The sequence below is a fragment of the Ruditapes philippinarum genome, unplaced genomic scaffold (genome assembly GCF_026571515.1).
Source record: "Ruditapes philippinarum isolate M1 unplaced genomic scaffold, ASM2657151v2 ctg1086_1_1_1_1, whole genome shotgun sequence".
Taxonomy (NCBI): domain Eukaryota; kingdom Metazoa; phylum Mollusca; class Bivalvia; order Venerida; family Veneridae; genus Ruditapes; species Ruditapes philippinarum.
The window spans coordinates 285,860-300,855 of NW_026857769.1; the positions used below are offsets into that span (position 1 = coordinate 285,860).

A 14,996-nucleotide genomic window follows, 5' to 3' on the forward strand; every position below is an offset into this window, starting at 1 on the left:
TGTTGTCAGAAATTGAACATGTTTAACAGTAACAATACCTTAAAAGAAGCATAAAAAGCGACATACGAAACACATTTTTCTTTGTTAGAAATGTCTTTCTTCTGTAAATATTTATTTAAGATAGCATTTTAACAAAGTCCCCTGGTCACACAACAGGTTAAACACGTTAGGCTCTATTCGCTTTGAAACGTGCTCTAAGCCTCTAATGTTATAACTTTTGTACTTAAATGTCTGCACATATATCACATTTTGACGGAATTCAGATGGCAATTCTTGTAAAATACTCTCATCCTTGAAATTATTAACCAAAGAGCCTTCCAACATTTCACTTGGAACGTACATTTTTAAATCTTTTGGCACATAACTGCCAATTGGAATGTATGGAGGTTTACTGAAGATTTCCTCATTGATGTCCAACACAGGCTCATAGTGGTCATATTTGTGTACTATGTACACACTAGCCTCACCTAGTGAGTTGTTTGTTGAACTTAAAGGTGGATAGTTTATCCAACATCTTTTATCCCCGTAATCACAAAAGACAAAAACATTTGGTGTTTGTCATGGTTGAAAAGGCCCGAATTTCAACGTCAGTTCCGTATTCACCAGAGTTCCACATTTCGGTTCTGTTAAGATAAGCTGACAAGGATTCGTCTGCGTATCCTTCAAAAAGTTCACTATGTGTAAGCATAAATTCTACGACCGCCTGTCTCACTTCATTGAAGTAGCTTTGGACACCGGATACAATATAACTGTTCACACTGATACAGTTACTTACAAGTAAACATTCTTTTATGGTTCCAAGCCTATGCATTTTCCACGAAAAAACTACACATTGAATGTTTTCTTCGACAGACTGCAGGCAGTGGTGGGAATCTTGGCTGCCGTTCATGCGCTAACGGAAGGCGACAGTACGATGGTGACACTACGACAGTACGATGGTGACACTACGACAGTACGATGGTGACAGTACGACAGTACGATGGTGACACTACGACAGTACGATGGACTATCACCATCGTACTGTCGTGCATCGCCATCGTACTGTCGTACTGTCACCATCGTATTGTCGTACTGTCACCATCGTACTGTCATGCTTCGCGTTTTCCGTCCTCAGAGAAAACGCGATGGCCTAACAGTACACCGTACGAAGGACAATTCATGTTTGTTTTTAGGGGAGTAAGACTCTCGATTCATATATCAAGGAATAGGGGTTGGAATTGATGTCCTCGGAGTAAAGTAGCTTAAATATCATTGAATAGCTGCAGTTGATAAGCTGGGCACCATTTGACAGACGGGGTACACCATTATGTAAAGGTAATCTTAAAACAAGGTGGGTGCCAAATACTTTCTTCAATTTTCCAAACCTTAAATAACATATTTCACTTAAATTTTCACCGATGTATTAAAAATAAGATTAATTTTAAACTACAAAACAAAACACACAAAAATCAAGCCCCAACTTAGGATGCTGCGAAAATGGGATAAGAGTAAGGGACAGACACATAATTATGACATTTGCCGTCTGTATAGAGATATCATTTAATGTCAGCGAAATAAAAATGACTCATTTACGCTCGTTCATTAATGACCTGTTTCATGCGACGTCTCATAACTTCGATACCATACTTCGATTTTATTGCACGATTTTAATATATATTCCCCAAATGTTGCTGAACTGTATTTTTCATTTGTTTTACCTACATAAAGAACGATAAATTAGATTTAAAGGTAATGCAATATGTGGAAACAACGGACGGGCGCACCAACAGGCTATAAGTTTACCCATTAATGCGTTTTTGACGTTTCATACCTCCATGCACTTTAACCTTAAAACTTACATTCCAAATATCAAAAAAATTGGGGTCACTTTTCAACGTTGAATTACGACCCGGGGTCATTTTTCAACACCTTCACATTACTGATCAAAAATTAACGGGTGGGTCAAAATTCAACGTTGAGAATTGACCCGTGACCGTTGAGAAATGACCCAGGGTCAATTCTCAACGTTGAAAAATGACCCTCAGGGTCATTTCTCAACAGGGTCAAAATTTAATGTTACACCGGCATCACCTCGTATGAATGATACTTGCACAAACAACCATACTTTAGAACTTTTGGGCATTGCCATTGCCTGTTTATAAAATGATTACAACGCACACGGCGGTAGATTCGAATGCAACGCAGTGCGGTGGCCCCGATACCATTAATGTATATTTTGATGATTTGACTTGACGGAATACACTTTTTAATTGAGTACAACCCTTTTCTAAACTTGACAACTGAGACGTGTTTATTTGATGTTTTAACAAAAGGCCGAGAAGATGCGATTGGTGCGTTACCATGTTAAATATTCCAGTGCACGTAGGATAAATAGTCCAGCTCCCGGAGATAATTTTTGGGCCCGTCCCTATGTTTAACGTTTTATCGGGCCCCATTAATGTTAGAATGTGCTGGGTTTTCCAAGCCCCATGGTTTTTTTTGCTCCCAAACGGTTTTTACTTACCATCTTTGCTTATGGGTCTTTAAACCATCTTTAAAATTTTTGTAAAAACCAGCATAAAATTAATTGAAATAAAAGAAAAATAATACAAATAACAGGCCAAACCAGTTTCTAACTTAATTTTCTAATTCGCTTGCTCAAACGAAAATAAATTATTTATTCTCTTTAAAAGCTATATATATTGAGCATAATAAACAACGAGACATAATTAGGATTGGCCAATTGCATTGCTTTTATTATATCAGAAATACAGAAATAAATTCAAATATAAATCATTAATTGAACTTTGCCTCTTCTCACTCCATACTTGAATGAAAGCATCACCTGTTAAATATAACCAAAAATGAATATCCATCGAAATGAGCTTCTTTTTCTTTAAAACAATAACCTGATATGATACCAGTGTACTCAATCAAATTGTAGGGGTGGGAGGGATGGAATGGGAAAATAAACATGCGAATAAAGCAATGCAATTACCTCGAGTGATTTGAAAATACCTTTCGATACTTTATATAGAAATCTGATACGCTTAGTTGATGCACGAAAATCTCGTGCAACACAATGTTTACACAATTACTATATATTACAGCATAACTTAATAGCTCTACCAAGAATAAATACATTAATGTTTACTGTTTCCTACGAGGGGTGTTCAAATATGAATGCAACTAGGTCAATATTTCGCTTTTAACCATGTTTTGCACGAACTATGTACATGCATGTATCGCATAGATGGTTGTGTAAGCTCTCAATTGATACAATACATGTGTAAATCAGTTCAGTCTAGCTTTGACAATAGCTCGATTAACGCTATCTACTCGTGTATACTAAAGCTAAAATGGTTGGGAAAAGGTCTCCTTTCACTGACCAAATACGGTCCTATATCAAGAACCGCTGTATTCTTGGTATACAGGCGAAAGACATATTTAATGAAATATGTCGTGTTTATGGGAACAATGAACTTTCTTTTTCATCTGTCACACGGTGGTGTAAGAAATTTAAAAGTGGTGTGGATTCAGTAAAAGATGCACCTCATGCACGCCGTCCGAAAACTGCAACTTCGCCAAAAATGGTTGAAAAAGTAAAGGATTTGATTGCTACTGATGCAAGATTTACAACTAGGTATATAGCTAAATGCGTTGGTATCTCTGTAGGAGCCGCTCATACAATTCTCAGACGTGATTTAAAAATGAGAAGGATAAGTGTCAGATGGATATACCCTAAAAAAAGACCAAAAACTCGTTTGAGTAAGAATCTCCAAAACAATTGTTGAAACAGTTACTAAATATAACTATATATATATTAAAGTACTAAATACAACTAAATACAAAAATCGTTTTTTCGCAAATATCAGACGTGGGTTTTATGACTTTTATGAGCCCAAGCGAAAGATACACAACAAAACATTGGCAACCAAGGAAGTCAAAGACCTTGCATATCAAAACGTACCATGAGCGTCAAAAGTTCATGTATATCATGTATTTTCGTCCTGCTATTCAAATTGCCGTACCAAAGGGTGAATCTGTAAATGGGCAAGGTCCTTCATTAATTAAAGAAATATTTCAAAAACCTTCGACCAGCAACTGATCTCTGGTGTCTGGTTGTAGCATTACAATGCTTCTTCACACAAAGCGGCCATTGTACGAGAATATCTGAAACAGAAAAAGGTTGTCGAGCTTCCTCACCCACCTTCTTCGCCAGCTCTTGTCCTTGTGACTTCTCTCTATTACCGCTGCTCAAAAAACACCTTGCTGGAAGAAAATCTCGGTTCGCCTATTTCCCAGTATCTAACAGCACACCTCGAAATGATTATGGAACGCATTTAAAAATTGGATTAAAAGTATATTACATGATGGTGAATATTTCAAAGGATTGAGATAATTATTTTGGCACTGTTTGTGAAGCACTTCTGAAAATTAGCTCACTTGCATTCATATTTGAACACCCCTCGTATGACTGTGTTCGGAAACAGTATTTCAATCTCAAGGACCTCTGTGACTGAATGCTTAAAAGTATTTATAATTAGAACCATCTAACTCTCACCGCCTTAAGGTTCAAATCCCAACAGTTACTTTGGATTATTTTCATCTGTGGCAGCTAATTCCCGGGTGATTATTATCGGCGATTCAACTTCGGGTCAGAAATAATTTAAAAAGAAGCACTTGAGATTTTCGTCCACAAATTGTGTGACTTAAAAACCTAATAAAAAAATTGTAACAAGTTTTCGAAAATGTTCCGAGTTAATTAAGTTGTCCGAGTTTCTAATCAAAGAATAAAAATCAAATGAAATACACGAGAACCCAACACTAAGTCTTGATTAAATCAAATGTGATGTAAAATAAGTTGCGGCTCTAGATATGCCATCATCATAAAAGTTAGTGAATTCCTTTTACAAAAATGATAGATTTTACCATGCTTTAATAAGTAAAAAAAACAACAACAAAAAAAACAACAATAAAACAATCACCTGCTATTAGGCACAATAATGCATGACTAAATTGAGTCATGTCTATGTCGGTCTTATTTTCCTTTCTTTGTTTTTTAATCCAAATATAATTGTTCTTGTTATGAATAAATATTAACAGTTCTTAATTATTTTGCTGTTCCGAAACGGCAAGTGTTATAGCTGGTCCAGTGAATTTAAAAGGGCTAATTTCATGCTGTTTTCAGTCTTGTTACAAAAATATTTCATAAGCTTGTCATTTACGCATTTCACACATAACAGGCAGCATAAAAGACTGGTGATCTTTGTATCGTTAGAAAGGGAGTCTGCTTGTTTCGTTAAATATTCCATTGAAAAGACGACACATTGTTAACTTCATAAGATGTTTGAATGCTTTTGTATACATTATATATGTCTGTCTCTGCCATATTCCTTTTAAGAAACAAAACAACAAGAAAATAATACTATTTATGTTTTATTAATATAGCACATGTAGTATGTGTTTACAAAACTATAGCTACAGTATATATTATATAGCCAACCTGAGCAAAAAGTCATAACTTTTATAGGGTAACAAAACATCTAGTAAAATAAGGAATATAATTCATCTAGGGACATTGTAATAACCTTCAGTTGAGACTTTGAATAGTAAGAAACTATGCAGTTTAACTGTAATTAAAACATGATTGCTCTTTGTCCAAAAATTGGTACAATAGATTAATGAGTAATTTTTTTATTGGGACACTTGCTTACTATATTTGGATTTTGGGTAACTATCTATGAAATGTGTTTCTTGTGGGCACTACATATATGTATAATATGCATAATTATATTATACATGTATTTCAGCAATTATTTCAATGTATTGCAAATTGAAGAAAGTTCTGCTCATTTTCTTTATTTTTGTCCAAAAAATACATTTGCACTTAAAAATTTCTGCAATACATTTACAATTCATTTCGAGGTTTTAATTGTAGGACTTAAGTATAATTATGATATTGTAGAAAAATTGCACTGTATTAGTAAGTTATTAGTCATTCTTTAATGCACCATGTATGTAGCAATTAACATATTACCTATAATTAAACATCTGTTAATTATCTCCCTTGTTATTAAAATATACATGTACATCACCTTCTTAATGTACTCAATACCAACAAATGCCTAACAGGAAATAACAGAAAGAATCACTAACTTGATGGCCCCTTAAAATAATGCTTTTCTATTACTTAATACATCTTAGACTTGAAACAAAGGTCAGTTGTTTTTTGTTAAGTTTATCTTGGCTTTAGTGATCAGCAAGAGGACTGAGCTAAAGTGACAGCTATAGACAGGTGACCACTACATACAGGTTGACATAGATATAGTTATATATTATGAAAAAAAATATGGCTTTCTATGGAAGTATTATGTTGAAATATATTCATTTTTTATTACAAAAGCAGGTAGTGCTTCAATTTACACAATACGATGTGCAAGATAAAAAAAAAACAACTGTTATTTCTGTTGTAAAATAGTTATAACCATTATGGAAATTCTCTTCATTACACACATATTTAACCCTTCACCTGCTATATTTCTATAATGGATCAGTCCAGCTTTGAATTTGAAACAGTCCATTCAAAGGTGAAGGGGATTTCAATATCAAAATACAAAAATTGAGCTGCCAACAGTATAGAGTCTGGTCAGACTGCATGGAAGTGCAGGCTAACCCGGCTGTATACTGGTGGCAAAGGCTTATCACTTTTGGTTCCAGCAGGTGAAGGGTTAATATAAATGAAAATATAAAATCATTTATATTAACATAAAAATGAGGAATTGAACTGCTTGTTTGCCATTAACTTGCCATTCATCTCATGATTTAAAGAATCTTACAGATGTCAAAGGCTCATTATTTACAGTCAAACCTGTAAAAAAAGGCCATCTAAAGCAAATACTAAACATGACCTTTATAGACATGTGGTCTTTATTTGGATGTTACTCGGTTCTTTTGAATAAAAAAAGAATTTTTGATGAGTGGTCTTTATTAACACTGTGATCTTAAAATCAGAAGTGGTCTTTAAAACAGGTTTTACTGTAACAATTTCCTAGCATATTTTAGTGTAAGTTTATATAAAATGATTGCTAGTGTAAAATGCCATATAAACAATACAGTTAGATATAAAAATACATGATGCAACAGATATAAAAATACATGATGCAACATATTTATTAGGGTTTTGTTTATTTAGAAATATAAGTATAATAAATATATTATAGAATGAATGGGAATATCATATGAAAGTGCAAAAAAAACAACAACAACAAAAAACCATCTTACACCAGCAGAGCACCAAAAGCAACACACCATTAAAATAAAAAACTGAAACTAGTTTTTGGTAATTAATAAGCATTCAACATTTGTTGTTTTTATAAACATAAACTAAATAAATTAAGAAACAGTCAAACCAGAAATATAAATGTTAAGTGGCAATCCTCCAGTTGAGCAGAATAAATCTTTTAAGTAAAAAAAACTTCAAGAAAAAGACATCTATATTTTAAGATATGTATTAATTTTCAGAATAAATTGAATAAAGGTGAGACTTTGAATGTCGTAAAATATTGTTAGTTTTATCATTAAAATTGTACCCCTTTACTAATTGAGTAAGGTAAATTTCTTCAGAATAAATTAGGACAATTTCTGCATATTTTGACCAATTAATAAAAGCAACTGCCTTTGTCTAAATTAAATCACTTAATAAGTAAACAGTTCTACTCCTTTAAACAATTTTTTTTTAAGTTTTCATAAATATTACAACAAAATCTGGAGGAGTGCAAATTAAAAAATAGAACAATTCTTTAAAATTATTGTCAAATAACACAACACAAAATAAATAGTTTTTATATGTTAAACAGAAACAAAAACAAAAAATGTATTCTGAAAGTAACATCTGTTTACAACCCTATCAAAGAATAATCCCCAACTGTCCAAAATTTGTTCACTTGCAAAAAAGCCATTCTTTCAGTCCTGCCTTCTTCAGTTAAAGCTGATAACAAAATGTCATATCAAATAAAAAAAACTTGTAAATGACAAAACATCCAAAGAACAAAGACATAAATACTAAATTTACAACGAATGAAAATTAAAGGCACATGATGCTTCAGAAATGATTTTTTTTTTCTTCTTTAGAAAGGGCAAACATGAGTTTTACAACATTTAAATAAGGGTTTAAGGGCATGTTAGTTGCTCATCCCCTGAGAAAAGTAGTGCTCAATGTGAAATTGTCATAAAAGTAGGATAATGTAAACAAAGTAGTATTCCGACTTCCATACAAAATACTCAATCACTTTAACTGAACTGATTGTCAAAAGGTAATAGATACAAAAAATAAATCAGGTAATTTGTAAATGACTAACTTTTTGAAAACTAGAACAGGATGCCAAAAAACGAAGACAATTTTGAAAAACGAAAAAAAAGGCTTTTCTGAGGCATAATGGGCCTTTAAAGTAACAAAATATATTGAAGTACATGTCTGTCGTATCATAAATATTGCATTAATCACAAACATCGACACAAAAAAAAAAAGTTTTTTTTTAAGATACAGAAAACATTAGATTGATACAATCTACACTAAATATAGAATTTCTAAAATGTTTAATGTACCAAATCTATACACAGTTAATTCATTGACAAAATAAAGGACAGATTGAGCAAACTCAAAATAAATATTTTAATATTTAGAAAATGAAATGAAAGAATTCATAGAGGTAAAAGACTTAAAGATATACTAGGCTCAAATTTGATATTAGAAAGTATTGGTAATTGCTACACAGCCTCTTTGTAAGTATAAAATAAACATGTTTTGACTTGATACAAAGTAGATATGTTTAAAATTCTACATGTTATAGGTGGTCACAATATCAATATATAGTGTTGTATAAAAAAAACTGGCATTTTAAAAAATAGAAGACCAACCAGTAATTGGAAATGCACCTTCCAATACATAGCTTATTAATTATTGTCTTCAACATAGATATATTCAGTAAAAATTTCATAGATTTCAGTAAATTTCTGTGCTTAAAATATTTTACTTAAGGATGAGCATAGTATATCTTTAAGAAAAGAAAGTTCACATCAAATGGTAAATCAACACTAAGTATCATTTCAATCAACTTTTTCACCTCTAGAAGAAAATTTCTATTTCACATATCATATTAGTAATCAAATGTCATATCCTGCATATTTTTGTAAACCAACTTTTTTTCTTCTTTTATTCTACAAGAATTATAGTAATGCTATGTTATATATAAGTATAATACATATAACTGCCAAATTTAATCAGATTCTTACATAATTTTACCCATTAGAAATGACAGAACAGCTTTTTTTGACTTATTTTCAATTCCAGATGAATAAATAATAAATAAGAAAGCAGTGACAGAAATGTTATAACGCAAATACAAAAATTAATATATTAATATTTTTGGATAGAGGCATAATGTACATTTTTTAGATGTTACATATATATACATTTATATACATGTACATATACATGTGTATATGTGTTCTATCAATAATGCTACCCTGAATATATATGTACCTTACATATAACAAGAGGGCCATAATGGACCTAAATCGCTCATCCTAGTCCTATAAAGGTGCATAAATTTATTTTGAAATTTGTAAGATTATCAGTTTTGTACACAGAAGCTGTTCCCTAAAATATCCATTTTTTTCACCTTTTAGGGGCCATAACTCTGTATAAAATCTTGGCCTTTTCTTTACAGTGATTATCATTTATTTATTTATTTCTTTATTAGTGATACAAGTTCTGTGTAAGTTTGGTAAAAAAAATAATTGTTATCAACCAGACAAGAAGTTGTTCATACACTCATGGATGACGGACATCAACTGGTCACTAACTCACCATCACTATACAGAAGTTTGGTAGGCTAAAATCTAAAGCTAGGCACAATGTTAATATATCATATTATATCAAAATATAACTCACAAAATATTCTTACAACATCTATAACACTGAGCACAAAATGGTAAAAACTTCAAGTATGAAACCATCTAAATAATTTTTAAAAAATAGGCAATAATAATGAAATGTATGTCAAAAATAGACATGCTTGTCCATGCCATAATTTGGTACTATATCTGCCAATGTGAAAATGCTAAGATAAAAATACAAGTTTTGAATGGTGCAACGTTTATTTTTTTGTTTTGTTTTTTAAAAATCTGCCCCGATGAATAACCATGAGTAATGATAAAATCACATCTAGTGGTTAAGTATCACAAACTAACCTAAAAACTGCATCCGATCACCTTCCAATTCCTTTCCAAAGGCATTGGCTTTGAAGGCAAATGTTTTCTTATTTTACCTAAAGATCCCATGACAAATAAAATAATACGAAATAGCATTTCTGCCCCAATACCTCAATCTGTGACCTTGACCGTGGATAAAATATGACCTTGACCTTGAAAATACCCATGAGTCATCATGTCAAAAAAATTTATTCTGTGTTCTAGATTAGACCCAAAGGATAAAAGAGATTGTCATATGGTTATTAGCTGCATATCAAATGTCTATACCATTATAAGATTCATTTCTAGACTACATGTACTAAAACACCCTATACCATACATGAACATCTATAAAAGGGGCAGTTAATGAGAGCATATTTTATACCAACTATTGAGATGACAAAATAATCTGACAAAATAATCTGATATCATAAACACAAAGAAACATCTACAGAAAATAACCTGTACATATTTTTAGGAAGAAATATAAAAGTATAAAATATATCAGATCATATTACACTCATAGAAGTATGAAATTTTCACCTTCACAATGACACTTATATAACAAAATTGAAGCTAGTACTGAATACCTTTGCACCTTAAACACAATCATCATGTAAAACTAAACATATTCACTACTTTCTTATGTGAAAGGATGATAAGTGAAGCCTGACCAGGACTCAAACATGGGACCTTCAGAATATGTACCACAGCTTTACGGCTTGAGCTATCTGGCTACTTACACATTCCCTCCGTTAATAAAAGAACAGTTCTAAACTCCCCTGCTTCATTCAAAAATCATCCTTGAATTTTTAATGGGACAGACAACATTCTGAATCGACTTGGAGCCTTATGCAGTCACGGTCCCCCATTGGGCAATAAACGTCAAACACGGTAAGAAAAACACCATAATCTGCATCACTAAAGACTCCGCTATCTATCTTCCAGCTGATCCTATTTTCTACCCCTAAGGGACTCAACTGAGATTTTTTTGACATGGCGGGACTGAAAATATTTTTCCGAGATCTGGGTAGGAATTGATTTAGATCTTATCCATCCACTTGTGTGCAAATTTTCAACTCATCCCCTCATCCTGTTTTTCCAGAATAATAATTTTTGATGTGAAAAATGGCCCAAAAATGAAAAAAGGTTGCTACATTTTTCACTCAAATCCAACTAAAAATCTTATAAAAATCAAATTTCAATCAAACTCTAGTATATTTGTTTGTTTTCCTTTGCATATTTTTCCTTTTTAAGTGCTTCACTTAATATTTGTAAGATTATCAAATTTGGTGTTTTTTATGCCTTTGAACCTCAGTGGAGTTCCTTTAACAGTTACAAATTTCTTACAACCAATTATTTAACTTTTCACTTTAATGAGAGCATATTTTATACCAACTATTGAGATGACAAAATAATCTGACAAAATAATCTGATATCATAAACACAAAGAAACATCTACAGAAAATAACCTGTACATATTTTTAGGAAGAAATATAAAAGTATAAAATATATCAGATCATATTACACTCATAGAAGTATGAAATTTTCACCTTCACAATGACACTTATATAACAAAATTGAAGCTAGTACTGAATACCTTTGCACCTTAAACACAATCCTCATGTAAAAACTAAACATATTCACTACTTTCTTATGTGAAAGGATGATAAGTGAAGCCTGAACGGACTCAAACATGGGACCTTCAGAATACGCACCACAGCTTTACCAATTGAGCTATCTGGCTGCTTACACATTCTCTCTGTAATAAATAAACAGTTCTAGACAGTGACATACTCCCCTGCTACCTAAAAATTCATCCTTGAATTTGTAATGGACAGACAACAATCAGAATTGACTTGGAGCCTTATGCAGTCACGGTCCCCCATTGGGCAACAAACATCAAACACGGTAAGAAAAACACCATTCTGCATCACTAAAGACTCCGCTATCTATCTTCCAGCTGATCCTATTTTCTACCCCTAAGGGACTCAACTGAGATTTTTTTGACATGGCGGGACTGAAAATATTTTTCCGAGATCTGGGTAGGAATTGATTTAGATCTTATCCATCCACTTGTGTGCAAATTTTCAACTCATCCCCTCATCCTGTTTTTCCAGAATAATAATTTTTGATGTGAAAAATGGCCCAAAAATGAAAAAAGGTTGCTACATTTTTCACTCAAATCCAACTAAAAATCTTATAAAAATCAAATTTCAATAAAATTCTAGTATATTTGTTTGCTTTCATTTGCAGATTTTCCATTTTAAGTGCTCCACTTGATATTTGGAAGATTATCAAAATTTGGTGTTTTTTATGCCTTTGAACCTCAGTGGAATTTCTTTAACAGTTACAAATTTCTTACAACCGGTTATTTATCTTTCAACTTTAAATGCTTGCTTACTGTATGGTTGGTTAGTATGCTTTGATTTTAAACTTGTAGAAAAAACAAACTAAGTACAATATTTTCTAAAGAGAAAATTCTGATTATAACAATAAACTGTTAATATATTTAAACCACAACACAGAACATGTACTTTTAAGTACATTAAATAGTTTGGCACCAAATTGCTTTGCATTTCTCACAACTGTTTTGATCATACATAAATTCATTCTTTTACTTTAGTTTTCTTTGCTTATCAATTATCAATTCCTTTTTGCAGTTATCAAATCTATGTAATATCAAATAAACACTGGTTTTAAAAATTTCACAACAAGGTTGATACTACGTCCAGTATGACCAAAAAAACACAGAATTTCAACCTTCCAGATTGTAATTATTTTTAAAACACCAAGAAATTTTGCATGATAGGAAATATATATTTAGATGTTACATATATAATATAACATTTAAAAGTAGTTTGACATACTACATACAACTAAACTATAGTCTATTTCCTCCCCACTATAGATTTAACTATTGTACACTATGTATAAAAGTTTATTCTGTTTTAGGCCTCGCCTCCTTCAGCTCCTCAGCGTGGAACAAAGCCTGTTTGGCGAGGTATTTTTCACGTAACATTTGCATCTTCACCTGGTATGGCATGTCCGGTATTAGATACATCACCAGCCATGTAAGGAACACAATCAAATTCTGAAATGTACAAAAATGATTATCTTTTTATTTGTTGGCCTATCTTTGTAGCTTAAAACGGAGAGCACTGGGTTTGTAATCCAGTGGTCGCGGTTCAGGGAGCATAATAAATGTTCTTATCTTTTGACTAATCTCGTAGACAGATAAATGATATTTGAACAATGCTTGAGAAGTTTGGGTTAACTACTAACAGCTGCAAAGATTAAATGATTATGTCTTTTAAAGATATTCTGGAAGTAAAAATGTACAATGGAAAAATTCACACATATAATAACCATCCTTGTTTTCTATAAAGGACTACAAACTTTGAGACTGTTCATTGCTAATTCAATGGGATTTTGATACAAAAATACTAAAGTAAATAAGCCAAAAATATAGAGTCAAACTGTTCTAATGTGCAGGCTGGCCTGACTCTATACTGTGGTATAAGCATATCATTATACCTGATAACATTCAAAGAGATAATTACAGAAGTCTTTATTTTATTTTTTTTTTGGTTGGGTTTTATGTTGCACCAACACAGTATAGGTCATAATTACGGCAACTTTCCAGCTTTACTGGTGGAGGAAGACCTTATGTGCCCTTCCATGCATTATTTAAGGCACAAATGGGGACATGAGTAGAGCCACTGGCGATTCCGTAAGCTAAGCTGGATAGCTTCCACACATGATAAAGTCCAAATTTTCTGTCGTAATTCAAACCCAAAGCCTTGAGGGGCAAGTAGATTGAAGTCAACGACCTTAGCCACACAACCACAGACATCCCTACAGAAGTCTTTAGACAAATATACATTATAAAATTACCTCAAACACAACGACAAACGCGAGTCTAGCAGCAAACACGTGCCAAAATGCCATGGTATACTCATACTCGCCTTCGACTCCAGGTGGTTTTCTGAATGCTCGATACCTTAAATAAATCATAATGATCCCTATAACAAGTTGAATATTTAAACAATAATTGAATAAAATTATTCTATTTATCTTAAGATACGTACATCCGTCCCATACTGATCTTTTTTTAATCGGGTCAACAGCCCAAGTTTCAGTTAGGAATTCTTGAGTAATACAAAGCCAAGAATACCTCTCTGTTCTTCCTCTATAAAAACATGACAGCATTGGTTTTAACATTAAACATGGAGTTTAAACAGCAGAGTAAAGGTAATATGGCATCTTCCCAATTTAACTGGTGAAAGAGTACCTCTGGGCAAGATAAAAGTTGGAATTTGATTAGAACTACTTAAAGTTAGCTGAATATCTTCCTGTCACAAAACAATTTTTAAAAGACAAGACCTGCACCCACTTGTCTGAGAGAACCAGCATTTCATCACTATATATATTATAGTGCAGTAACGGGTTAACTCCTATTAAATTATATAAGGAGATGACCCATTACTGCACTTAGGTGATGATTTATTGAAAACAAGAGGGCCATGATGGCCCTGAAGTCGCTCACCTGTATATAGCCTCCCCCCCCCCCTCCCCCGGCAGGGCCAATTTTAGCCCAAGGGCTTTTTATTTGAACAAACTTGGTAGACACCCATAAGAAGATGTTTCATGCTAAACATCTTAGCTCTAGCTCATTGGGTTTCTTAAAAGAAGATTTTTTAAAGTTTTTACTATTCACATACAGTTAATAAATGAAATCCCTGGGGCGGGGCCAGTTTTGA

At 32.6% G+C, this 14,996-nt stretch overlaps 1 protein-coding gene and 1 long non-coding RNA gene across 9 annotated transcripts in view; both read right to left on the reverse strand.

The window, feature by feature from the left end:
* Positions 1 to 5,402: 5,402 nt before the first annotated feature.
* On the reverse strand, positions 5,403 to 12,213 carry LOC132750887 (uncharacterized). The gene is made up of 2 exons (XR_009628612.1): positions 11,937 to 12,213; positions 5,403 to 10,926 (listed from the first exon to the last, which is right to left on the reverse strand). It is a non-coding gene; the product is annotated as an uncharacterized LOC132750887 (long non-coding RNA).
* Positions 12,214 to 12,707: 494 nt separating this feature from the next.
* The window catches only part of LOC132750885 (anoctamin-4-like), a 78,359-nt gene continuing 76,070 nt past the window's right edge, over positions 12,708 to 14,996 (reverse strand). For all 8 annotated transcript variants that reach the window (XM_060740948.1, XM_060740949.1, XM_060740953.1 and 5 more), the window contains 2 exons: positions 14,131 to 14,236; positions 12,708 to 13,327 (listed from right to left, as the gene is read on the reverse strand). In XM_060740948.1, coding sequence (XP_060596931.1) covers positions 13,175 to 13,327; positions 14,131 to 14,236 — 259 coding nt within the window. In that variant the 3' untranslated portion in view covers positions 12,708 to 13,174. The remainder of the gene's footprint in view (positions 13,328 to 14,130; positions 14,237 to 14,996) is intronic.